We start from the raw sequence: 24,062 nt of genomic DNA, 5'->3' as shown, positions 1-24,062 counted from the left end.
AAGTTCATGCTGGAGTGGCTCCAGAGAGTGGCCTCGGATCCAGCGTCCCAGAACTGGAGGGCCTGTTCTATCCCCTCTCTGTATATATTCTTCCTGAGCCCCAGATTCTCAAAAGGCACAGCAGTTCCTTCGTCTGGTTCCCAGTGTCTGTTGCGGCAGCGCCGCAAGCCCCTGGTCTTTGCACAGCATTGTGGGAAGGGAAGCCGACAATGTGACTCCCAAGGGGCTCACTCCTGGGGTTCACTTTCTTGAGCCCTTGGAGCTGTGGAAGGAACAGGGAGCACCCCAAGGACATGTTCCAGGAAAATGGCAGCCAGTGCCTTCCATCTGTTTCAGGACCCCTAAGACTCCTCCCTATGCCAGAAATGACCTCTCCAGCAAGATCCCAGCTTCTCCTCCACTCCCTGGTCTTCCCTCTCTGATCCCAACCACAGGCTGACAGACCTGTAGCTTTCCAGGCCAGGGCAGAGCCTTCAGAAAAGTAGGGGTAGCTCCACCCAACCTTGGTCAGTCACCTTCCATCACCTTTCTCCACCTCTGCTCTCATAGCCCACCCTGAGCTGACTTAGGGGACCAATCCTGGGAGACTAGGCCAATTCTTCCATCCAGCTCCTTGCAGAGAGGGTAGAAGACAGGGGCACTGGGGAGGTCCCCTCTCCAGCTAGCCAGCCCTCGAGGGAGCAAGGGCAGGTAGAGGCAGTCATAGCAGCAGGCAGGGCGATGCTGGACAGGGGGAGTGTCTGCGCTGGGCCATGTCTCCAGATGTGGAGCATCTGGGGTGTGCAAGTCCCCAGTGGGCAGAAGTGGCCTTCCCGAGCCCTGTCACTGCAGAGGGTCTGATGGAAAGGACGCTGAGCTGGGAGCTGGGAAGCCTGGGTTCTAACTCAGTGGGGCCCCTACATGACGTAACCTGGAGCTAGTCGGCTAGCCTCTCTGGACCTCAGTTTTGGCATGTGTAAGAGGAGATGACTGGGCCACCGGTCCACAGGCTGGGGAGACAGGCTGTTATTGCTGTGAGCTTCTCCTGAGCCCACCCTGACTCCTGAGAGGGCAGGCTGGGCAGCCTAGATTACCCAGCCCTCCCTGGTTGGGATGAGTGGTCATCCATAAAGCTTTTAATGTATCTTGCCCTGCAGTCTGATCTGGGCTGAGAGACCCTGGACTCAAGGGGCTCTGGGGTCCCTTCTGATTCTGATCTAGGATTTGTTCATTCAACTACATTTTGAGCACCTACCATGTGCCAGACCTTGGGCGTCTAAGGGAAGGTCACCAGGTCCCCCTCAAAAAGCTGTGCTGCCCCGGGGCAGAGGCCTAGTGACCCTCCCTGCAGCTCTCCGCCCAGTTCCCTCGGGCGAGAAACTGCGCTATCCGTGGGTGATGCCAGGCTTTAGGGGCCTGATTGCCTTGTTTCTCCGACCGCCTCCTCACCGAGCTTCCCTGTCTTTGCAGAGTGGGAGCCCACAGTCCTCCTCCAGGGCAGTCATGACATTGGTGGCTCCCTGTTTGGATCCCAAGCTTGGAGGAGGCCAAGGGACAGACCGTGAGGAAGCCTCTGAGTCCCCCAGATGGCCTGTCCTCACCCAGCCCCAAACTCAGGACCTGCTCAGGGAGGTTGAAATTACTTCCAGAAGACCTCTTCTGCCTCTTCTTTCCTTAAAGGAGATACAGCTCCTGGGGGCGGGTGTCTTCAGGCCTGTGTCTAGAGTTAGCCCTGGTGGGGGGCGGGTACTGGCAGGAGGGTCTGAGTCTCCCGACCCTCCGTGAGCAGAATTCACTGTCTCGCTGTGACCACCCTGAGCACTGAGGACCCAGGTCAAGCCCTTGTTGCAGGCTCTCAGAAGGGCATGGTGGATCCAGACAAATAGGGGTTACCCACATGCATGGGGGGTGCGCCAGGGGGAGGCACAGAGGTCGGGGGCAGGGTTCCAGCCTTGCCCTTGCCCATGGCCTCTCTCTGCATTGCAGGAGCCTTCCTGTCAAAGACCTCACCGTAGACAGCACCTCTCCCGTGTATCAGGCTGTGATTAAGAACCAGAACAAGCCGGAAGACGAGGCTGACGACTGGGCACGCCGCTCCTCCAGCCTGCAGTCTCGCTCCTTCCGCATCCTGGCCCAGATGACGGGGACAGAATATAGTAAGGGAGGGCTGTGGGGTGGCAGGAAGGGGCGACAATGAAGGGCCAGCGAGGGTCCTGGGCCCTACTCCACAGTCCCGCGGAAGCCGGGGAGTCGAGCCCCCCACCCTTGAAGATGAGCTGGCCTTGATAGATAGTTAGCAGCCTGCTGCGCCCCTTCTGGGCCCCTGGGGCAGGCACAGTGACATCAGCCTGCTGCTCGGCTCCTGGACTCCAGCGGTGGGCAGCGGACTGGCTGTGGTGCTTTCTGGATTGGGATGAGAGGACTTTGCAGGCCACGCCTCTGGCTACTCCCTCCCACCTGCGCCTCTTCCTCTCATGACCCCTTTCTCCCCCTGCCCTGTGCCCAGCACACAGTCTTTTCTTTCCAGAGGTCACAGGTAGGGAGCAATAGGTGTCCCATCATGGGTGGGGACTCCGTGCCCACTGAGCTCTAGTAGCTTTTCTTCCTGATGTTCCTTGTGATTCCTCCTGACCTGCAACTTCTACCCACAGTGCAAGACCCTGATGAAGAAGCTTTGCGAAGGTCAAGGTAAGTGCCTGGACTCAGGCTCTGTGGCCTTGCCCGTTCTAATCCCATCCCTCCCAGGGCAGCCCCTAGGTCAAACGACTCATGGAAGGAACGTCTCAAGTTAATGCATTTGGAAATTCCCGACCCCTGAAGGGCTCCGGCAGATGCTGGCTTGGGGCGTGCATCCCGGGTCAGTGAGGTGGGTGCCTGGAGCTGAGTCTCTATCCCCTGGGCCCGGGCTGCACGAACAAGGACTCTGGGCTCTCCCGGCTCTGTCCCTGGGCAGCGGGCAGGGCTGCTTTGGCCTTCGCTGGGCTGTTGAGAATGAGGGCATCTCTCCCTGTGAGGCACTGGGCCGGCTGCCTGGCCTGCCCACTCATCTCAGGGCCTGTCCCCTGTGAGTCTGAAGGGTAGGCACTGGGAAGCAGGCACGCAGAGGGCCGTGCTGGGCGGGGGTGACTGACCCTTGGACTCAACTCTCTAGACCCATGTTGAGGCATCAGTTCCACAAATTGCTCAAAGCACCACAGCTGCTGCAAGGAAGCAAAGCCCTGGGTATGATGAGTGGCTTGTGCAGGGCTAGGTGTCTCTGAGTACGGTCACCCCGATGGTGGCAGGCCTGAGGCCCCAGCCACTGGCCTGACACCTTTGGCCTGTCAGGTGCTCATGGCCCTGTGCATGAAGGGGGCATACTGCCCTGGAACCCATTGGAACCCACTAGGGCCTTCCATGGGGAGGCATGAGGCCCAGTGTGATTGTGCTTACACTTCTGGAAGCAAATGTGTCATCTGCATGTCCTTCCTGGGAGAGTCTGCCTTGGGCCAGCACATCCTGTGGTGGCCTCCGTGTGAGGGGCTGGGGCCCAGAGGTGCCTTTCCACCCTGGGCCAAGCTCTCTGTTCTTGCTAACCAGTGTGTAGTGGCCACAGGACTGTGTGGAGAGTGGGACTCTGGGGTCAGCTTGAGTTGATGTGGATTTTCTTTTTGAACCTCTATTTCTGCCAACTGAAGTTGCTCCAACTCTTTGGCTGGGGCAACCAATCCTGAAGTGTGGTCCTCCCTGGCCTGCTAATAGTGGCATGCGGTTCCAGTGGTGGTTCTTAACCTGTCGGTGCCTGCAGTGTGTCTGTAAAAAGCCTGAAATGCGATGGTGTTTGATTTAGTGCAAATGGTAGTATGGAGCTGTTGGAGGCGTGACTAAGCTGTCAGCTCTGCCCATCCTGTGCTCCCCTGTTCCTGCGCCATTTCTGTGTTTGTCTCACCTCCTCTTCGGAGCCACTCACAGAGATGCTCCAGTGGGCAATGTAGTCTTTACTGAAGATTTGATGGAGGGGCTTTACAGTACATACCCCATAGCAAACCTCTTAAAAATCTCCAGGTCTCTTCCATCAGGAAGCCAGCAGGGGCCTGCACTTTTTTTCCAGCCGCCGTCACCCCCTCTCAGTCCTTCTGGTTACTTTATGTTTCTCCCGCCCGTCACTCTAAGTTCTCATCTCAGTAACCAGACACTGTTTAGAAGGTGGAAGGGTACTGGTGGAGGTAGATTACAGGGAACCTTTGTCTTTCGTATTTTCCCTGGAATATTTGCAGGCTCTGTGAAGTTATTGAGTGAGAACACGAAAGGCAGTATCAAGGGTGGTCCGCAGGCCTTGGCGTTGGCCTTCCCCTTCCCTCCTTTCAGAAGCATCTCTTGGGGCTTGTTCGGCCTGGTCCTGTAGGCCCTTTCCCCCTGGGGCCTAACTGCCCACTAGCTCCATTCAGATCCAAGAAGAAGGCAGGGGGTCTTGAGAAAACTCTGCTGCAGGTCTTGGAGTCTCTCCCCCGGCCCCTGCAGGGTTTTGCTGGAGGGAGAGCTGGAAAGGGGGCGCCAAGAAGAAACTCTAGCCTGCTCCCTCCCTCTGTTCAGGCCCCCATCCTGAGAAAGCAGCTCCCCCCCCCACCGCTGGCCAAGGCCCTGCGCCACTGTCAGCCCCTCCCTCTGGGGTCTCTGGCCCTGCAGTGTAGGCTCTGAGCCAACCAGCAAGCCTTCTGCCCAGGACTGGAGGGGCCTAAGCCTGCTGCCCTCCTCCTTGTTCCTGACTTTAATTTCTGGAAGGTTGTCTTCATGGCCTCCCCTAAAATGCCCATTCCTTCCATGGCCACAGGAGGAAGGTAGGTGTTTTTATTTCCCTGAATCCCAAGCAGCCTGTGGCCCAGAGGTGAGAGGTGGGGGGTCCAGTGGGTCCAGTGGTTCAGTTCTGTTTGTGATTAATGCCCAAAGTAGCGACTGGCCACTGGTCACGGGTGGGGTCACAGACTCATCCAAGTGGCCATCTGAGCAGAAGGGAACACACTTACCCCTGCCCTGGGTCCAGGCTGGTTAGGGATCTTGCTCCCTGGGGGTCTGAGACCCACTGATATCCGTCCCCCCTCCAAGTTGGAATCTGCACCCCCAGATCCATCTTGTTGGCTGAGGGCAGACACGGCCTCTGCCCTTCCCCCTCCCAGTTTAGCCTGACTCGCAGTGGGGAATCTGAGGGTCTCTCACAAAGGCTGCACCTCCCCAGAGAGGCTTCACTGCACCCCGCTTCCAGGTAGCTCACTCTGGCATGGCCTGAGTTTGCCAAACCCAGGGCCCAGCAACCTGGGCACTGTGGCAGCCTATACAGGCTTATACGTCTGCGGGGGCGCTTTTTCCTTCCTGTTGCTGTGTGCTGGGAAAGCTGGCAGGGATGCCAGGTGTTCTGTACCAGGAAGGACACTGGCGGCCTCGAGGGTAGTTGTAATCTGCAAGTTAGAGGACCCTGCAAACTTGCCCCTCACCTGTCACTGCTCCACCTCCGAGGCCTGCCCCCGCAGCGTCCCAGAGCAGCTCAGAGCCCCGCCCTGACCTCCCCTCCTCTCCTCTCCGGCCCTGGCTCCTGGCACTGTGACGCTGTCTCTGTATCTGGTAGCAAGTAGCTTCCCTCCGAGGCTCTAGTGCCCACCTGCTGGCCTGATCTCCAGGGACTCTATCTTTACAAGGGAGGCAGGGGAGGCCCTGAACAGTCCAGGCATCAGCTGCAGACTTGGCTCACCTCCCAGGAAAGACCCAGCACCTTAGCAAACTGTCCAGGTGGGCTTAAACACCAGCCTACTGCCAGGTTCAACATGGGTACAGATGGCTCCTAGCCTTCATCTGAAGTAGCAGAGCCCCATCCAAAGCTGAACCTCTAACCTCAGAGAGGTCACCACGGCTTCTGTCTGACTTCCATAAGGCGTTCCAGGGCCCAGATGGCTCAGAAGGTGGGGTCCACATTGGGCAGCCCTGACAGGGGTGGGAATACAGGCAAGCCTAGCTTCATCCTAGGCAGGGCTTGAATCTTCAAGGCACCTGGATCCCACTGCTTGGGCGTAACCATCCTGGAGGGCCCCAGTGTGTAACTCAGGCATCTTCTGGCCCCCACCTTGTGGTGCCGCTATCTACACGTTCAGTCTCTATGTCTACATAATGTTCACCTCAGTAAAGAACTCCGCATCTCTTCCTGGTCCCCAAGCATTAAGGAAAATGTTGATTTTAGTGACCAGTTCCCAGAGGAGTTGAAGGTGAGGGTTGCGTTGTACAACAGTGCATCCGCAAACAATGTAAAAACCCTCTGAAGTCCCTTCTCCGATGTGCAACCGTCCAAGGTTCTGTTTCCTCTCCACCCCACCCCCACTTCCAACAGAGCACCAGGACTCACTGGTTTCCCCCTCCTCCCCCTGCAGCCTCCCTGGGCACGTCAGTGTCCTCCTTCTTCCCTGTGCACGCTCAGCTCTGTCCCGGCTCACGGGCAGACTCTCTTGGTGCTGGCGCAGCTCAGGGCTGGTAGCGAGAGTTTCGTGGATTTTTAGTCTTTGGTGTTCTGCCAGCCTAGCAAGTTCAAAATTCACAACTGGAGAGACCAGCACACCCCTGGGTGTCACCTGAGCAGCCCTCGTTTGTGTCCTGGGACCTCCCTCCCTTTCTCTTTCACCCACTCTCCAATCTCTTCCCGTCTCTTCTCTTCCTTCCTCTTCTTGCTCCTCTCTTTGGCTAGCTGTGAATTTCCCAACAGCTCCAAGCAGAGCAGACTCACTACCCTCACTGATTCTCTAGGACTGTTCCTGACCCTGGCACTGAGCATTGATGAAAAAGGCTCGGGCCTGGCTGGGCAAACTGGCCGCGTCTGTGTCCTGGGTGGTCTCTATGGGCTGGTCCGTTGTTGCCGCCTGTGGTGCCGTCTGCAAGGGTATGTGGGCTCCGCCGCAGGTCCTGGGCTTCTGCCGTCGTTGCCCCGTCTCCCAACCTAGGAAGGCAGTAGCAGGGGATGCCTGGCACTTAGACCGTGGGTCTGCCTCTGAGTTTCCGTGTGGCTTTAGGCTATTCGTGTGATGTGTTTGGGCCTTGGCTTCTTCTTGGTATTAGGAAAGTTTGAACCTGTGGTTCTCAAATATGTTAGCAGGGGACCCCTCTTGGCAAGCAGGATCTTACACAGAGACCCATATGCAGGACTTAAGGTGTAGGGGGGAGTCTGTCAGGTAATACAGATGTGGGAAGGTGGCCAGATGTACATGTGGGGACACAGACCTGTTACCATACAGAAATGTAAGACCAGCATTGCCCCGTCCTCTGACTTTTAAAGACCTAAAGCCGATCTTCCTGATTTTTATATGCTGGCGATTCATTTGTTAAACTATTCATCTTGAGAAAATTGCAGATTGGCATGTAGTTATAAGAAATAATACAGAGAGATCCTACGTAGCCTCTACCCCCAATGGTAGCGTCTTGCAAAATGATAGTACAATATATCCCTACCTGGGTGTTGACACTGATATAGTCGAATGCAGAATACTTCCATCACCCCGGGATCCCCCCATGTTGCCCTTTCATACCACACCCACCTCCCTACTGCACACGCCCTGTCCTTAACCCACAGCAACCACTAACCTGTTATCCGTTCTCTGTTTCTATGGTTTTGTCATTTCAAGGATGTTATGCAAATAGAATCATACAGCCTGGGATGTTATGGGATGGGCTTTTTCAGTCCTCCTAATTCTCTGGGGGTTCATCCAAGTTTTGGAGTGTACCAATGGTTCATTCATGTCTTTTTATCGCCAAGTAGTAGTCCATCATCTGGATATAGCAATTAACTTTTAAAATGAGTTTTCAGCACTGTCCAGGTTAAACACACTGCGTTTGTGGCTAGATGTGGCCCCTGGGCCACCAATTTGCACCTCTGTTCTGGAGGATGTTAGAGGCCCCACTGGCCTGGAGGATCTAGGATTCTGGCATCTGCAGCCCTGGCCTTTCCCAGGCACACTTTCTTCTCCATTTCTCCATTTCTGGCCGTTCCTTACCTGCTTTGTCCTATGCCCTCAGCTGAGCAGGCTGTGGGTTGAGCCCCAGAGGCTCTGCTGGCGGGAAGTTCTGGCCCTCAGTATGTGTGCCAGCGGCCTTGTGAGTATGCGTTTGCACGTGTGTGCCTGGCTATGCTCAGGCCTAGGTGGGTGGGGCAGTCAGTGGTGTTTGAAGGCTTCTCTCTGGGGACAGAAAAGGGTTGGGAGAGACTGGGGCAGCACAGGGAGATGGCAGGTCTGCTCACCAAGCCTCATCACGGGGACAGGAGTTCTTCCTTCTTGATGCCCAGCTAGGGGACAGAGACCATGCAAGGCTTACCCGCCTATGGGGTTCAGTCCCGAGAGCCCACAGCCAAAGCAGCCCTGCCCAGCCCTAACCACGTGGGGCAGGGAGAACCCAGAGACCGCCCCCATTTGCCCAGCCTGCCCTCAGGCTCTTTAGCCAGGCCCCTTCTCCATGGCTCACTCAAGTCGGGAACATCAGTCCCTCCCTCCTGGTCCTTGCGACTCTGCCTGACCCCCTGGAAAGTACCCCCTGGGTGGCAAAGCCTCTCCAAGCTGAATCCCTTCCTCCCTCCCATGCCCTCTGCCCCAGCTCTCAGACAGGGTGATGGCGGACACACCCCCTAACCCCTTTCTTTCTTCCTTTCTCTCTCTCTGTCTCTGTCTCTCTGTTTCTCTCTCTGTGCCACAGGGAAAGGTTTGAAACGGAACGTAACAGCCCACGTTTTGCCAAATTGCGCAACTGGCACCATGGCCTTTCGGCCCAAATCCTTAATGTTAAAAGCTAAAAGGCTGTCTGGAGCCCCTCACCCCTCTCAGGCCGGACCCCCTCCTTCCTTCCCCCCACACAGATCTGGCATGTGAGCCCCACGGTGATGCTTGAGAATGTACAGCTGTGCTGGGGGGCACCTTCGCTAGTCACCTGCAGCAGTTGTGCTCTCTGCCCGCCCTAGAGCTGATGGCCGAGGCCCAGTCCCACGCAGAACTGCACCCACTCTACCCCCACCTTTCAGTGCAAACCTCACCGCCCCCCAGATAGCCCAAGCCTCTGCTCCCCTGTGCAGGACCTTCCTGTAGATCAGAGAGAACGTGATGGGGTTTGCTGGCAGAACACCCCAGAACCAAGGGAAACAGAATTTGTCACTGGTCCATTTCCCACCAACCTCAGCTCCTGGGAGAGGCAGCCTGGCCTAGTGCCATCCTGGAACAAGCTGCCCATAGATCAGGGTCCTGAGAAGAGGCCAATTCCCCGGCCCCTCTCACTCCTTCGTGCCCTCTGGAGCCCAGGCAGCCCAGGCCAGGGCTCCCTGTAGAGGAAGAGGAGGCCCCAGGGTGGATGAGGGAGAGGCCCTTCCTGGCCGTGGTGAGATTGGAGCAAGTGTCCTCCTCTCTGTGCTGTGTGCGCTGGTTCCCTAGTTCTCTCTCCTGTACATATAAGCATATGCTCATTCTGAAATAAAGAGGATTTGAAATGAACCAAACCAGCCCCAGTCCTGCTGTGCCTGTGTGCATGTCACCAAAGGGGGCAGGTCTGAGACGGGGAGAGGATAGGTACCTACAGAAGAGGTGCAGGGGCAGTGCCCGCCGGGGCTGGGACCTGGTGAGCTCTGCCCACCACTGTTTTCCTGCCCCTAGGGCCCTGCCCAGGGCTGCAGGGCGCAGGCAGAGAGGACGGCAGGTGAGAATCTGTGCTGCGGGCTGGTGGGCAGCCTTAGCCTCCTTCGGGGTAGCGTGTGCGTGGACAGAGGAGCGGGATCTGAATGCCCCCGCCTCTCCTCCCACACCCAGCCACAGCCAGCAGGCCAAGCCGTCCCTCCTCCCCAGCAGAAAGCGTGCCACAAGCCCCTGGCCCAGGAAGGCGCTGCTCATGCTCAGCCCTGGTCCAGGAGGGAGACACACCTGAACTAAGGAGCGGCTCACAGGGGAAATGCTGGGGGTCCCCCGTGGGCTGGGCCCCGGCTCAGGGGAGAGGAGCTGGAAGGTATGCCTGGTGGAGTCTTGCTCAGGTGGCAGGAAGGAGCGGAAGGCCCTTGCTCCTGGCCTCCACACACCTATGGCCTTGTCCTGGTCCTGAGCGTTTGGGAAGGGCCGGGCTGGCAGGCTTATGTCCTCCCCACCCACCTGTCTGCCCGTCAGCCTCACCCCTGACTGGGGGAACCACAAGCTGAGAACATGAGATCGTCAGCAGTTGGCAAATAATGACAAGTGCTGAGGCCCATCCCTCAGGGCTCCCTCACCACCCCTGGGGCTGGACTGGGCCACAGCCTCGTGCCCACCCCCGCTGCCTGGGCACAGGCTCTCTTTCTCACCCTGGGGATCTTGGCAATCCCGTCTAGAAGAGCTGGCCAGGGAGACTGTTCTGTCCTGCCTACCACCTTGAGATGCTCCCCAAAGCCCCCCACAAACCTGTTCCACCTTTGCCTCCCATCTCTTCCTGCCTCTAGAAGTCTGACTCCAAGGCCAAGGCGAAGACCAGGCGAGGCAGGCTGGCTAGGGGATCAACTGGGGAGGTGGTGGGGGGCTGTGCTTCTGCCTGCATCTAGGCATCCTGGAGCACACTCATATTTAGCTGACCTTTTATTGAGGACTTCTGAGGCCAAGGGTAGGTTGGGGGTTAAGGGCTGCCAGACAGAGAGAGGCCCCAGGTAGTGGGTGTCCTAAGGCTGGCAGAGGACCTGAGCCAATACATCAGAGCTGGTGGCCTCCCCATCCCCTGTCCCCATCCCCCCGGCCTGTCGGAGCCCTCTTGGATCCACCTGATTGAAGCCCTGGAAGGCTCTTGTTTGCTTTCCAGCCTGCCTGGTACCTCCCCAGTGACCCCAGGCCGCTGCATGCAGCACCTTGGGTGGCCCCAGGCCAGGGTTCTGTGTAAAGCCCTCTGGAGTAAATGGGAGAGATGTCCTCATTCAGCATTCTGTGTCCATGGGCATTAGTCAAGGCACTGTGCCTAGCTGCTGTAGGTGCAGAAGGAATCAGAAAAAGCTGATGTGATTGTGGCTGACCGTAATGCAAGGCTGATCATGTGAGGTCCAGAGACAGGGAGTGCTCCTCCGACTGGAGGATCAGAGAAGGCTTCCTGGAAGAAGGGGTCTGTGTGTTTGATCTTTGGGAACAGTTAGGAGTGGGGCATGTGCAGTTATGGAAGGCTGCACAGGTACTCTAAGCAGACAGAGCAGAGGTGCTGGGTCAGTGTCCCAGAACCCTGACTTAATCATTTTGGCTGGAATGGAGGGCGTGCCGAGGACGTTATGGTTAGTAGCGGTCTGGAGCTGAAATGCCAGGCTCTGGATTTTGACTGTATTCCAACACAATGTGGAACTAGTGAAAGCTGCAGGGCACCAGTCACACTACAGCCTGTGGGGATCGTTTGCGGACCGCACAGTTCTTGAGGGGTGTCATCAGCTAGACTACAGTGTCAGTGTGGCCCCTGGAGTCATGCAGGGCAACAGCCCTGCTGCCAAGTGACATGGTCAGGGCTGCCCTGAGCAATAGTCATCAGGCTGCAAGGTGGAATGCTAGGTAGGCGGGTGGCAGCATGAACAATTTCAAGACCAACCACTTGACTGGCATTCTATCATCATCCAATCAACAGAGATGTTCATATTCCATTCTCCATCATCACCCCAGTAATGGCGCCCAGAACCATCAGTCACAGCACCTCCACCATCGTCAACATTTCCAGCCTGAGCCCAGGGACTACAAACCCCCAGGCCCAGCACCACCACCATCAACACCATCTCTGTCCTTTCCATGCACAGTACCATTGTCATCAGTAAGAGCATCAACCAAAGGCTACCACAACAGAGCAGGGCGCAGGGTTAGCACACTGCACCCTGATGCCAACTGGGTAGAGGGATGGGCTGAAAAGGGGACTGGAGCCAGGCTGTGTTTCTCCTTTGGCCACACCCTCCCCATGCAGCCACCAGCAGTTAATATAGTTGGGTTGGTTTGGTTTTTGCTTAGATGTTTAAGGTGAATTATGACCAAGGCAGGAGGCAGCTATAGAGTCCTAGACCAGGCCGGGGTGATCTAACGGGTACTGTCTTTAGGACTGAAGCCAGGGTCTAGTAAGTTCTCTGCAGTGCTTGCTTTCTGAGACCCCCCCCCACCCCGCTCCTTGGGGTTTCTGGGGGCTCAGGGAACTTCAGGCAGGAGCTGACCTGGAAAAGAACCCAAGATCCTTCAGGATGCTCTTCAGTGCCACTCCTACCTCTGCTAGGCCCTGGTTGCTTGGTGTCTGCAGACAGCGGTCCTAGATAGGATGCCCCTCAGCCAGAACCCCGAGCAGCAGGCTCACGTGCATGTCCTTGGTCCTGCCCTATGGTAGATGATGAGTTTTCCTAGGGCCACATCCAGCTCCAACTTCACCCCCACAGAATCCAGGGTTCACGTGGAGCTATGCCTGGGGAGAGCTGCAGGTAAGCTGGTCTGACAGGGAATTGGAGCACAGGAGACAGGCAAAGCCAATTTCCTATTTGCCCTGCAGAATACTTTCCCCAGCCTGGGTATTTTCATCACTGCTGTCCTCAATTCCCAGAAGCCCACTGGAAGCATGTGGCAGTGTCAGGGAGAAACAGATAAAGGAGAGGGGTGTCCTCTGTCGGGCGGAGCCTTCCCAGGCCATATGTGTCCACGTCATGGGGCTCTGAGCAGCCAGTTCAGCAGTATGGTGTCAGGACGTGCAACTGTTTCTCTGAGGCAGCCACTTCACAGGCATGGCTTCCAGAAGCCAGGTTCTTTCATGAAGGGTGAGGAAGTGGCCTCATGGAAGGGCCAGGGCTGGGTACCACCACAGGCCTAAGAGCTGGGCTGTCCAAGGCTTCCTCTCTGAACCACTAGGCTGAGAAGGAGCTGCACAGGGCCTGGCCACTGCCCTTGTCCACCCTGGATGCTTCCTGTGCAGTCACAGAAAAGAATGGTGTGCCCTCCCCTGAGGCAGTCAACTCAGCCTTGCCTATTCTCCAGCCCTCTTCTTCCCTGACCCTCTCATGCTATTTAATGCCTTTCTCTATCATACACTTCACTGGATGGAGGAAAGCACGTCGTGATGCTTTGGTAAACAGCTCATGGCCCGCTGGCGTCCCTACCTGGGACAGACCTTTGTAGTACCTTGGTACTCAAAGTGTGGTCCACGGACCAGCAGCATCAGCATCACCTGAGAGCTTGTCAGAAATGTAGACTCTCAGCCCCACCCCATACCTACTGGGCCAGAAGCTGCATTTTGACAAGATTCCCAGACAATTTGCCTGCATATTAAAGTCTGAGAAGTGGTATAGTGGTTAGCGATCACGCCTATCTCTGCCAGTTGGTAGCAATGTGATGTTTTAGCAGAGATTCAATCTTTCTGGACCTCAGGTTCCTCATCTGTAAAATGAGGATCTTGATACCAATCGCCCAGTGAGGTTGAAAGGATCAAATGGAGTAATGGGGTGCCACTTATACAGCTGTTTAGTGCAAGGCCTGGCATATGGTAAGCACTCAGAGAGGGAAGAGGATTATTCTAATTATTTCAAATAAGAATAGAGCCTCGGGCCTCCCTGGTGGCGCAAGTGGTTGAGAGTCTGCCTGCCGATGCAGGGGATACGGGTTCGTGCCCCGGTCTGGGAGGATCCCATATGCCGCGGAGCGGCTGGGCCCGTGAGCCATGGCCGCTGAGCCTGCGCGTCCGGAGCCTGCGCGTCCGGAGCCTGTGCTCCGCAACGGGGGAGGCCACAACAGTGAGAGGCCCGCATACCGCAAAAAAAAAAAAAAAAAAAAAGAATAGAGCCTTTTGTTGGGGAAAGATTCTACTTGACTGATTGCATGAAGAAGGTTCTTTGTTCCTGTATGAGGGACCACTTGAGGTTCTAGGTAAGGCTTCAAATCCACGTGCCTCAGTCAGAGCCTGCTGTCACTGCCCATCAGTTCTAGGGGCTTGAGCAATTCAATTCTCTCAGTCTCCATCCCCTCACCTATTAAAAAGAATTGATAATACCCACACCAGAGGGTTTTTGTGAGGATTAAAGACATAGGCCTGGCACATAGTAGGAGGTCAATAATTGAATTTCATAGCATAAGGAAAATCATTCCCACCTATAGGAGTTGCAGTATCCTGTCGCCATCGTAACAAGTACAGATCTTAGTCCAACAGCCCATGTACATTTCTTTGCTTTCCTATAATTTAATTTTTATTCCCTCCCTCATTTCACAGGTGGCCGAAATCTAATCTCATCGACCCAGGCTCTGATGCTCCTCTTGTCTGGGGTGGTTTTGGGGAAGAGGGGCTTGCAGAATGCCAAGGAGGGTGGGGTGGGGAGTCTGGGCACCTGGTCCTTCCTTGATCATGGTCTACCTGTGCTGGCATCTGCTGGGGTATCTCCATCCGTCTGGTCACACTGGTCCACACTGGCAGAGCAGTCACCTCTCATGTTCCCAAGTACAGGGACTTTCAGATGCGCAGGCGCTCAGGGCCACGTCCGTGTCACTCTCAGGTGTGTGGGAAGCCGTCTACAACCCCCAGGCCACAGGATGGCCTACGGGTCTTTGGGCTGCCTCAGGCCTGCCTGCCCCTTCACCATGGGCCTGGGCATAGGGGACCCTGGGGTCCTGCCACTTCCCCAGGGTTTGCCCAGAAAACGGGCACAGCTGCCTCTATTCTTGAATCCCTCACGCCACGTTGCCCCCTTTCTGGTCCAGATGACCTTGATCTGTCTGGCCTGGTAGCTTTCACCCATCTTCCAAATGTATCATCAGTGCCCTGAGTGCTTCGCAGCCTAAAGCCCAGGCTGTCACAACTTCAGAGCTTAAGCCCTCGACAACAAAATATCTTACCTCTGCTTTTTTCATTATATCATCCCTTCTCAAAGGCAAAGCATGCTTCTGACTAAATGAGGAAGGGTGAAAGAATGGAAACCAGGATGGGGGAGAAACCTTGGTTGATAATTTAGACTACTTTTTGACCGCACTGTTTTTATAGTACACGTTGAGAAAGACAAATTAGGAAGTACCCCAAAATGGGAGGCAGGGGAATCTCACTAGGCTTGAAAGTACTTTTGATGTTCCTGTGATCCTCCCTGTGGTCTGAGCCCTTCCGTCTTGGGGTCCTGGGTGGGGGTATTCTCTCCCTGAGCCTGGGGACAGGACTTCTAGAAGATCCTGCTCTGTCGGCAGTAAGGCTGGTACCTTCCGCCCAGCCTGCCTCTCCTGCAGCCACCGCCCCCCAGCAGAGGGGCGCCCTTGACGTGTTGTCTTTCTTGGTCCGCCTCATCAGCACTCCTATTGAGCATGCTCCGGTGTGCACCAGCCAGGCCGCCACCCCGCTGCTGCCCGCTTCTGCCCAGCCGCCTGCTGTTGCCTCTCCCAGCGCAGCCTCGCCACCCCTGGCCACAGCCGCTGCTCATGCTGCCACCGCCTCTGCCGCGGCCCCTGCCTCAAGCCCTGAGGACAGTCCAAGGTAACTGGCCCACAGGTGCCAGCCCTGACTGTGGGGAAGGGAGGCAGGAAAGGCCTCCCCCCGGGTCCATCTGTTGGCAGCTGTGTTGGGCCCTCAGAAAGGCCCATCCAAAGTGGTTAGGACCCCAGGGCCCTGGGGACACCAAGGCTCTGCACTGCTTGGTGCTGAGAGTGAAGGGGAAACTGGAGGTGCATTTCAGGGAAGCGCACTGGGACGTGTCTCCCTGCCCCAGGGGCACATGCTCTAGGGAGAAAGGTGAAAGTCACACACACACATACAAAGTTAAATAGCGAAGGGAGACTGTGTGGAAAGTCCGTGTTCCCGGAGCTCGGATTACAGAGAAAGAAAGGAAATCAAGGAGGCCTCCGTGGAGGAGGCTGCGGTAACCCACTGAAGGAAGGTCAGATTTGGGCAGATATTTAGCAACTACCTTGCCTTCTTTGGATGGAGAAGCATGCTAACTCCAGAGGCACCTGGTGGATTGGGATTTACATCTCCGCTCTACCACTTACCGTCTCTAACCTTCAGAAAGTGACGTAACTCCTCTGAACCTCAGTTTCCTCATCTGCTAAGACATGAATGCAATGCGTATTTTATAAGGTCCAGATAGAAGAAGTGTACATAAGACACCTAGCACATAATATGCTCTCAAGTATTGCAGGTTACTGCATTCCTGCCTGCCCTCATGGATACTCAGCCAAGATGGGGGAGGGAGGTGTTGAAAAGGGTGTGGGGAGGCAGAACGGGTGGGCTGGACAGGTCATTCTGGAGCCGCCAGGCAGTGTAACAGGCCAGGCAGGCCCAGCTCTTTCTGGGCTGTGTGGAGCTGCCAAGTTGGTGTTTGGGGTCAGAGCCAGCTTTCCCAGTCGCCACGCTCCCCTCCCAGGGTGTTGCTGGAAAGACACGGCTCTAGGTCAGGGTGCATAGTTCCCTGGTGCAGCCTGAGGCCCATGAAGGGTCAGCAAAGTGGCCTGTGTGCTGCGCCCCTACCCCTGGGCTCCACAGTGACCCAGGTGGTACTGAGCCCAGCCTTTCCCCAGCCCAACTCAAGGGTCAAGGGTGAACCTGGCCCAGGCTTCCAGGGCTCCTCATATCCCAGCTTCCTGGGGACATTTAGCAAGCTGCTTCCCTTCTGCACACCGGAATCTCTTCAGGTAATCTCTTCAGAATCTCTTCAGGCCTTGCTCCCTGCATAAAGAAGAAACCTTGAGGAGGATAAGATATATCCCTGCTGTCTAGTGAGAAGATGCCTCCCTAGTCTGAAGGGGGGGCTTTAGGTGCTGCGGCCCCGTGGATGGTCTAGCCTCATCCCTGGGGCCCCAGCCCTGTTCAAGGGCAAGCTCCATTACCCGCTCCAGGCCTCTGTGTCTGGGGGCCCTCAGGACTCCCTCAACAGGACAAACCCTTCCTCTACTTTGCCTTGCAAAGAGATGTGAGGCCTGGACGGAGGTTGGAGAAGGACCTGGAGGGCTCCCTGCATCAGGCTGAAGCAGAGGGGGCCAGGGGACCACGCTCTGGGCCCAGCTACCTTCCCTCCTTGCACACGGGCTGGGATGGAGCTGGAGGGAGCCAATGGGAGACAAATGGACACCCAACATGGCCTCAGAATTCTTGCTGGGTGTCTTAAGTCTCTGCTTGCGGCCCCAACACCAGTCTCTGACAGAGGACCTGTAGCTCCTGGGATGCTGGGAAAACATCCTCCAGTGGAAGCTGGGCACCTCTTGGACACGGCCTCTTTCTCTTCCATTGAGGCTCCTACTCCACTGGTCTTAACAGGTGTATATCAGAGAAGGGCAAGCCCAGGGAGGGGAGTCAGTACCCTCATTCAGCCAGAAACATGGCAGCTTGGCGTGGCAAGCCCCCAGGTCTGGGACACTGGCTCTCTGAGACTCATTCTACCTCCAATTGTCTGGGACATCACCACAGACCCTTCTGAATCTATTTAGGAGCCTGGCGGTGGGTTCTTAGCTCAGGGCAACCCACTCCCAGAGCCCTAGAGAAGAAGGTATTCCCTTATCCTGTGACTCTGCCCAGCAGAAATGGGCAGGCCCTTGGCCCATGAGCAACAGGTGGAAGGCAGGCAGGAAGCCATGGGTGGGCAGGGGTCAGTATATTTTAAGGGGCTCACTTCTCCAGCGCTCCCATCAATGCCCCATTTGCACTGGGGGTGGTCATGTCATCCCCATTAGGATGTGAAAGATGCAGGGAGAGACCAGGGACATGTTCTATAAGGTTTCATTAGTTGTAAATGAAAAAAAAAAGGGGGGGGGGTTCACTGACTAATGGAATTGGGAAACACTGGATCAGACAAAGTTAAACAGACTGCTTGGTTGTAGGAGTTCTTGGAGCCTTTAGTTCTCTAAGAGGAGAGGCCAAGCACAGCATTTCCTGAGGGCAATGAACTGGAACTTTTTTGTTTTTCCATCTCTTTGGTCCCATGGTCCCTGGGTCACAAGTGGGAAAAGGCTGCTTTAGGCTTCTTGGCAGCTATTCCACTGGGAGGAGGGCAACAAGAATCCTGTATGGAAGAGGAGCCTCTATGTGTGTGTGGGGGGGGGCGGGGGGGGGTCTCCTGGCCTCCCATGAGACCTCCCCGGAGCACTCTTGCCCAGAAACCTGAGACTTTGCTGCTCCCTCCAGCAACAATAGGAAGGGGGAGGGGGAGGAGGCCAGGTGGTCTGAGGCTGTGAGGTGCCCCAAAAGGTCAGGAGGTGGAGGGAGTAGGGTAGCTCTGAACATCTCCATCTCCCCTCTCTCCTTCCTCTGCCCCAGCCTCCGCCCGCTCCCCCTCATTCCACAGTGTCTACCCAGGGGGTGAAGGGTTTTCACTGCTCCTGTCTGGCTGGTGCCTCTACTTCCTCTCTCCTAAGGCGGGTGGCACCAGCAATGGGCTGTATTTCTCAAGGTGTCTCTGCTGCTCTAACCAGACTCACCAGGACTCAGCACCCAAGGAGCAGCTTCCTCCCCCTGAGACCTCCATGGTCTTTCCTTCACAGCCTCTGGCAGCTCCCCAGGGACATCTTTGTCAGGTTTCCTCCTGAGAGGCTCCTTAAAGCTCTGGGAGCCAGCCTGCTGTGGCTCCAGGCCCAGGGCCCGGGTGGGGCTGTCCTTCTGGCTGTTAACTCTTACCCCCTTGGTTCCAGGCCCCAGGCCTCTGCCTACAGTCCCGCTGTGGCCACCTCTCCAGCACCTGCTGCCCATACATACAGCGAGGCCCCAGCTGCCCCTGCACCCAAGCCCCGGGTCGTCACCACTGCCAGCATCCGGCCTTCTGTCTACCAGCCAGGTGAGAGGCCGAGTGGGAAGGTGAGAGGCAGAGTGGGAAGGTGAGAGGCAGAGTGGGAAGGTGAGAGGCAGAGTGGGAAGGTGAGAGGCAGAGTGGGAAGGGAGGCTGTCTAGGCTGGGCGTGGGCTCCGGGGGTCAGCTCCAAAGCCACATCCCCCTGAAGGATGGTGGTTATAGAGGCGCTGCTAATGAGGTTTCAGCCTGCCTTCCTCCAATTGCGGGCCAGAATCCTATGGAAGCTGCCTCTGGTGCTGGGGAGACAGGTGGCCAGTGTCAGGCAGGGATGGAGCCTCCCAGCTCTTGGGAAGAGGACATTCCTGCCTGGGGATTTCCAGGCCCCAGGTGAGGAAGAGAGGGTTTAGAGTGGAGGGGCTTGTTCCTCCAGGAGTCTGGATCTGGCTCAAGGCAGAGGATAGGCAGCTGTAACAAAAATGCCACGGGCTTTGAACAGACCTACTGCATAATGTGATGCTGGGCAAACTGCTCACCTATCTGGTCTTTGGTTTCTTCAGCTGGGACAGGCTAACTAGAGGCATGGAGAGCACATGTGACAGGCGGGAGAGCGGCCCACACAGGGTCTCCCGGTGGCTGGCCTCACTGGCTGTCTGTTCCATCGCTCTGGTCCCCATTCTCAACACTGCGGGGACGAGGGCTCAGCCTGTGTCTTCACTTTTCCTAGGCAAAGTTGGGCCTCTCCCCAGAGCTCCAGGGCGGTTCTCGGGCTGGCTTAGACCCCTCCTTCCCCTGCATGCCCCTGCTCAGTGAACTTAAGGGAAGATAAGACAGGGACTGAGACAGCAAGCACCTTGCTTGGGGGAGTTGACTTGATGTGTAGGGCAGAGGAGCCACAGTCAGCCCTCCGTTTTATAAAATATACTCTGACATTAGTGCTGAGTGTGTAGACGTGGCTTTAGCATCAGACGCCGGTGCCAGGCTCCGCTCTGATATCTAAGGCAAAGTACTTCATCTCCCAGGCCTGTATTTCCTCGTTTAAAAAATAGGCATATTATGTACACCTGGTGCTCTGGGGATGAAATGAAGCACCCAGCAGAGTGCTTGGCACACAGGAGGTGCCCTTCTCTGTCTCTTCAGAAGCAAGAACACAAAGTTCTGAGGTTAAAAGTCCACAGGATTAGGAAGCAATTTGCAGCGGGCTGCTGTGGTGAAAAATCTCGGATGGAGGTAGAGGAAGCAGCTGCTCTGCGGAGATGGGGGGCACAGGAGGGAGGGTGATAAGGAGTTTGGAGGAGCAGCGGCGTCTGGAGGGGGCGCAGGGAAAGTATTTCCGCCCGAGTGCGGGCTCCGCTCCCAGGCAGGTCCTTCTGGGCATCTTCCGGGGCGGGCCCCGGGTTTCGGCGCCCCCGCCCCGGCCGCCGGCTCTCCTCTGCAGGTCCGCAAGGGGGCGGCACGGCTCCGGGGGCGCGCACCGCCAGCCCCCGCCACTGGCGCCCGTCTCGTCCTCCTTCCGGCACTGGAGCCCGGGGCGGGGCGAGACGTGCTGGAGCCCTGGAGCTGCCGGCCTCCGCGGAGTTCCCAGGCCTTGCAGACGTTAACTCATTCCTGCCCGGAGGGAAGGAGGCAGCCGGGCGGCGCGCGCCTCAGCCGGCCTGCCTCTGCCCCCTCTCCTGAGGGTGGGGTCCCAGGGAGGCTGGCAGGTGGTCTGGGGAGAAACGAGGATCGTGGACGCGGGCCCCTCCCCTCCTCTCCTCCGCCGACCCCGGGGAGAGCGGGGAGCCCGCGTGCTGTCCGAGCTGCAGCTCCCCGCGAGGGCTCCTCCGGGTCCAGGGTGGCGTTCGCAGCCCAGATCTTATCGCCTGCGCCGAGGCTGGGCGGCCGCTCCCCGGAGCACCTGGGGCCCGGGAGAGGGCCGTGGGCAGAGGACCCCCCTCTCCCACCCCGACCCCCACCCCCGCCGGGGCTGTGCGCTCGCAGGAGCCGGGCCCGACCTGGAGTGAGTCAGAAATCACCTTGTTTAATTACACATTCCCGAGCCAACGAGTGCGATAGGGGCTTTTGAACTTGCCAATTAGAAATGAAATATCACTTTCTAATTTGGACGGGCTTTATTCCGTCAAGCAGAAATAGCAACAGCCCAGGGCTCGCAGATGGGATATCAAGTCTCTCTCCTGGCACGTCGGGGATGGTGGGGCCAGCCAGGCTGAAGGGCGCAGAGGGAAGGGAACTGGGAAGCAGCTGCTCCTCACCGGGGACCTGATGGCTGAGGGAAGCTGCCGGCCTGCGCCTCGAAGAAGGGAAGGGCCCTCGCTCTGGGAGGGTGTAGTCTTGGGCAAGGAAGCAGCCCACCCGGGCCCAGATGCCGGGTGCCTCTGACCTGCTGAGACCTTCGTGTGGTGGGGATTTAGAAAAGGGGGGTGGATCATGGAGTCTGGAAGGCCTTCCGAGGAGGAAGGAGAATGGCTGCCAGGCAAAGGCAATAGGGTTAGTGTTGCTGGAGGGAAGCTGGAAGTGGGCAAGGGCCCGATTTGGAAGGGGTGTGCTAAAGCTTGTTTTGCTGCCCAGGGAATGGTTAAGCAGGGAATCTGGAGTTGAGACCTGCTGCCTGAGTGCCAGTTTCAGCTCGGCGTTTCTTAAATTCTCCAAGCCTCAACTCCTCTTCTGTAAAATGGACTTGAAAATATTATTTGCCTCATTGGATTGCAGCGAGTATTACATGAAGTAGTGCACATAAAGGCCCTGGCATGTGGAAGCAGTCAGTACTTGGTAACCGTTGTTCTGATTAGGACAGCACTGTCTAATAACAATACATTTTCTAGTAGCCACACTTTTTAAAAAGTAAAAGGAAGCAGGTGAAATTAATTTTAATATATTTTATTTAACTCAGTATATTCAAAGTATCATTTCAATGAATGATCAATATAAGATTATTAGTGAGATATTTTACTTTCTTTTCTTGTACGAAGTCTTTAAGAAATGGTGTATATTTTATTTTATTATTTTTTATTTTTTTGCGGTACATGGGCCTCTCACTGTTGTGGCCTCTCCCGTTGCGGAGCACAGGCTCCAGACGCGCAGGCTCAGCATCCATGGCTCACAGGCCCAGCCGCTCAGCGGCATGTGGGATCTTCCCAGACCGGGGCACGAACCCGTGTCCCCTGCATCGGCAGGCAGACTCTCAACCACTGTGCCACCAGGGAAGCCCTGGTGTGTGTTTTATATTTATAGCATGTTTCAGTTTGGACTAGCTGCATTTCAAGTGCTTAATGGCCACATAGGGCTATGTATTGGATAACACAGGATTAGGGCTTTCATTCTTAATCCCTTTTAGCAGAGGTTCCCCCCCCCACCCAACTTTACAAAAACAAAAAAAAGGAAATAAGATCTTGCACAGAACCCCATTATTCAGAGAGGGCTGAAGCTGCTCTAGCATTTTGAGACCCTCTGTTCCAGGCACTTGGGAGCTATGCAAGCTTGTTAGGGAGGGTAACAACACCTCAAATATGGGCTTCACAGGTTTACTAGTGCATGCCACATGTCACTCCAGTAGGTCCTCACCCTGTGAGGCAGGCAGGGAGGTCATACCTACCACCACTGATGATTAGACTCAGTCCCAGGCTACTGACTTCAGGGGTGCCACATCTCCCACCGCCTACATCCCACAGTCTCCCTGGGCTGGGATCCCTCAGGTGACCATCAAGCTGTGAGATGAGCTGACAGTTCATCTGGACCACGAGACCCAGGAGTCACTCTCCTCACCATCTTCACTAACATTTAATGACACATACACAGTGCCAGGTACAAGGCTAAGCCTTTATAGTTCTTATCTCCCATCATCCTTATAACAACCCTGTGAGGTACTAAGAATTATTATAGCCATTTTTAGACGAGGAAATTTGGGCCTAGAGATGTTAAGGAACTTGCCCAAGGACACACAGCCAGGTTGTTGTAGAGCTGGGACCTGAACCCAGGGCTCTTGATGGCTGTGCTACATGCCAGACCATGCAGCCTCCTCCAGGCTGATAGGTACTCCTCCATAACGTGGTGCACGCCAATCTTCTGGAACTTGGACTCATGTTTTTTACAGAGGCAGCTTGGGGTGATAGAAAGAATGGTTTTGGAAATTCACTCTGCCACTTACTAGCTCTGTCTGAGCCTCAGTGACCTCAACTGTAAAAGAGATTAACCCAGATGACCTGTTATGTGCCTAGCCTACCCTCTTAGTAAGTGGGAAGTAGATTTCCTTATGGAGAAAGTTTTACCTTTGGAAGCCAGCGTCACTCCCAGGATGGCTCTAGGGCAGGGCTGGGGAGGGTTTTACCCCTTCTGCTTTCAATAACACAGGCCTGGTCCCTATCCATTCCCAGCACGGGGGTTTTCATGTCACCCACCTCTGAAGGGCCAATCATATGGGAGTAGAAGGTATGGGGTTGGAGCAGCAGGCCACAGACCACCTAAGGTAATCTAGGGGAACCAGCTGGGGAGAGACCAAAGGCCAGGCCGGGAACTTTAGCCCTGAGAATGTCCTTCCTTTCCAGGCTGGAGCCTGATGGGGGCTGCCTCAGCATCTATCAGCACAGTCCATTCGCCAGGCCAGACTCAGGAATGGGAAGGGAGGCTGCCCCGACACGCTTCCTGGGGTGGGGGATGAGGCCTCTTTCCAGAGGAACAGGCTGTAAGCTGAGGTGAGGCTTCTGGAACCTCCCTCCCTAGGAGGGGAAGCTGGTGAGACCATGTGTGCCGGACACAGCTGGGTCTGCCCCGGCTGGCTTTGCAATGGGAGGCAGCAAAACTTAGAAACCTGGGTTTTGAGGGCCCAGGCCTCGGAGGGCTTTGGGTGAGCAGCTGCTATGCTCCTTTGTGTTGCCACCCTAAAAGAGTTTTCAGCTCTCAGTGGGCTGGAGGAGGGAGTTCTAGAAGCGGGGCAGTGCATTCTCATCCTGCACTCTGGCTTCCTTGGTAACCTCCACGCAGTTACTCAGACATACTCTCAGTTTCCACCAAAGTGATGAGGGGGAGCATGTGTCCCCCAGAGGCAGCCACAGGCTGAGGGAGCAGCTACACCTAGGCTCTGTCACCCCAGCATCTCTGCCCAGCTTCCCTCTGAATGCTGCCTTCAAGACCCACCACCCCAATCAAAACAAAATGGAATTTCCCCCCAGTACAAATCAAGCCAAGCTGTGTTTCAAGAAAACGATTGTAGCTAAACCTGAAACCTGAACCTGAAAACCTAACTGTCCCATCACCTGCTTTGTCCCAAAGGCTGGACTAGGTCCAGGTTCCGCAAACACTTGTGATTGAGGCATTTCAGATGTCAAATCACGGGTCAGAGTGCAAACAAAGGCATCTTCCAGTCAAGGCCAAGCTGACCCACTCCCACCCTCTTCCTGGCCCAGGGGATCCAG

The 24,062-nt window shown here is 56.1% G+C and overlaps 1 protein-coding gene across 5 annotated transcripts in view; it reads left to right on the top strand.

The window, feature by feature from the left end:
* The window catches only part of LDB3 (LIM domain binding 3), a 60,252-nt gene that overhangs the window by 20,018 nt on the left and 16,172 nt on the right, over positions 1-24,062 (top strand). For 3 of the 5 annotated variants that reach the window (XM_060103295.1, XM_060103285.1, XM_060103323.1), the window contains 3 exons: positions 1,966-2,135; positions 2,631-2,667; positions 18,561-18,703. In XM_060103295.1, the coding sequence (XP_059959278.1) occupies positions 1,966-2,135; positions 2,631-2,667; positions 18,561-18,703 (350 nt within the window). Of the gene's footprint in view, positions 1-1,965; positions 2,136-2,630; positions 2,668-8,676; positions 9,442-18,560; positions 18,704-24,062 lie in introns of those variants that run through there. The other 2 variants (XM_060103313.1, XM_060103304.1) reach the window with 1 other exon arrangement.

This window comes from Mesoplodon densirostris, chromosome 1 (genome assembly GCF_025265405.1).
Source record: "Mesoplodon densirostris isolate mMesDen1 chromosome 1, mMesDen1 primary haplotype, whole genome shotgun sequence".
Taxonomy (NCBI): domain Eukaryota; kingdom Metazoa; phylum Chordata; class Mammalia; order Artiodactyla; family Ziphiidae; genus Mesoplodon; species Mesoplodon densirostris.
The sequence above is the reverse complement of the archived record's forward strand: the minus strand, read 5'-3'. Positions and strand labels throughout refer to the sequence as shown.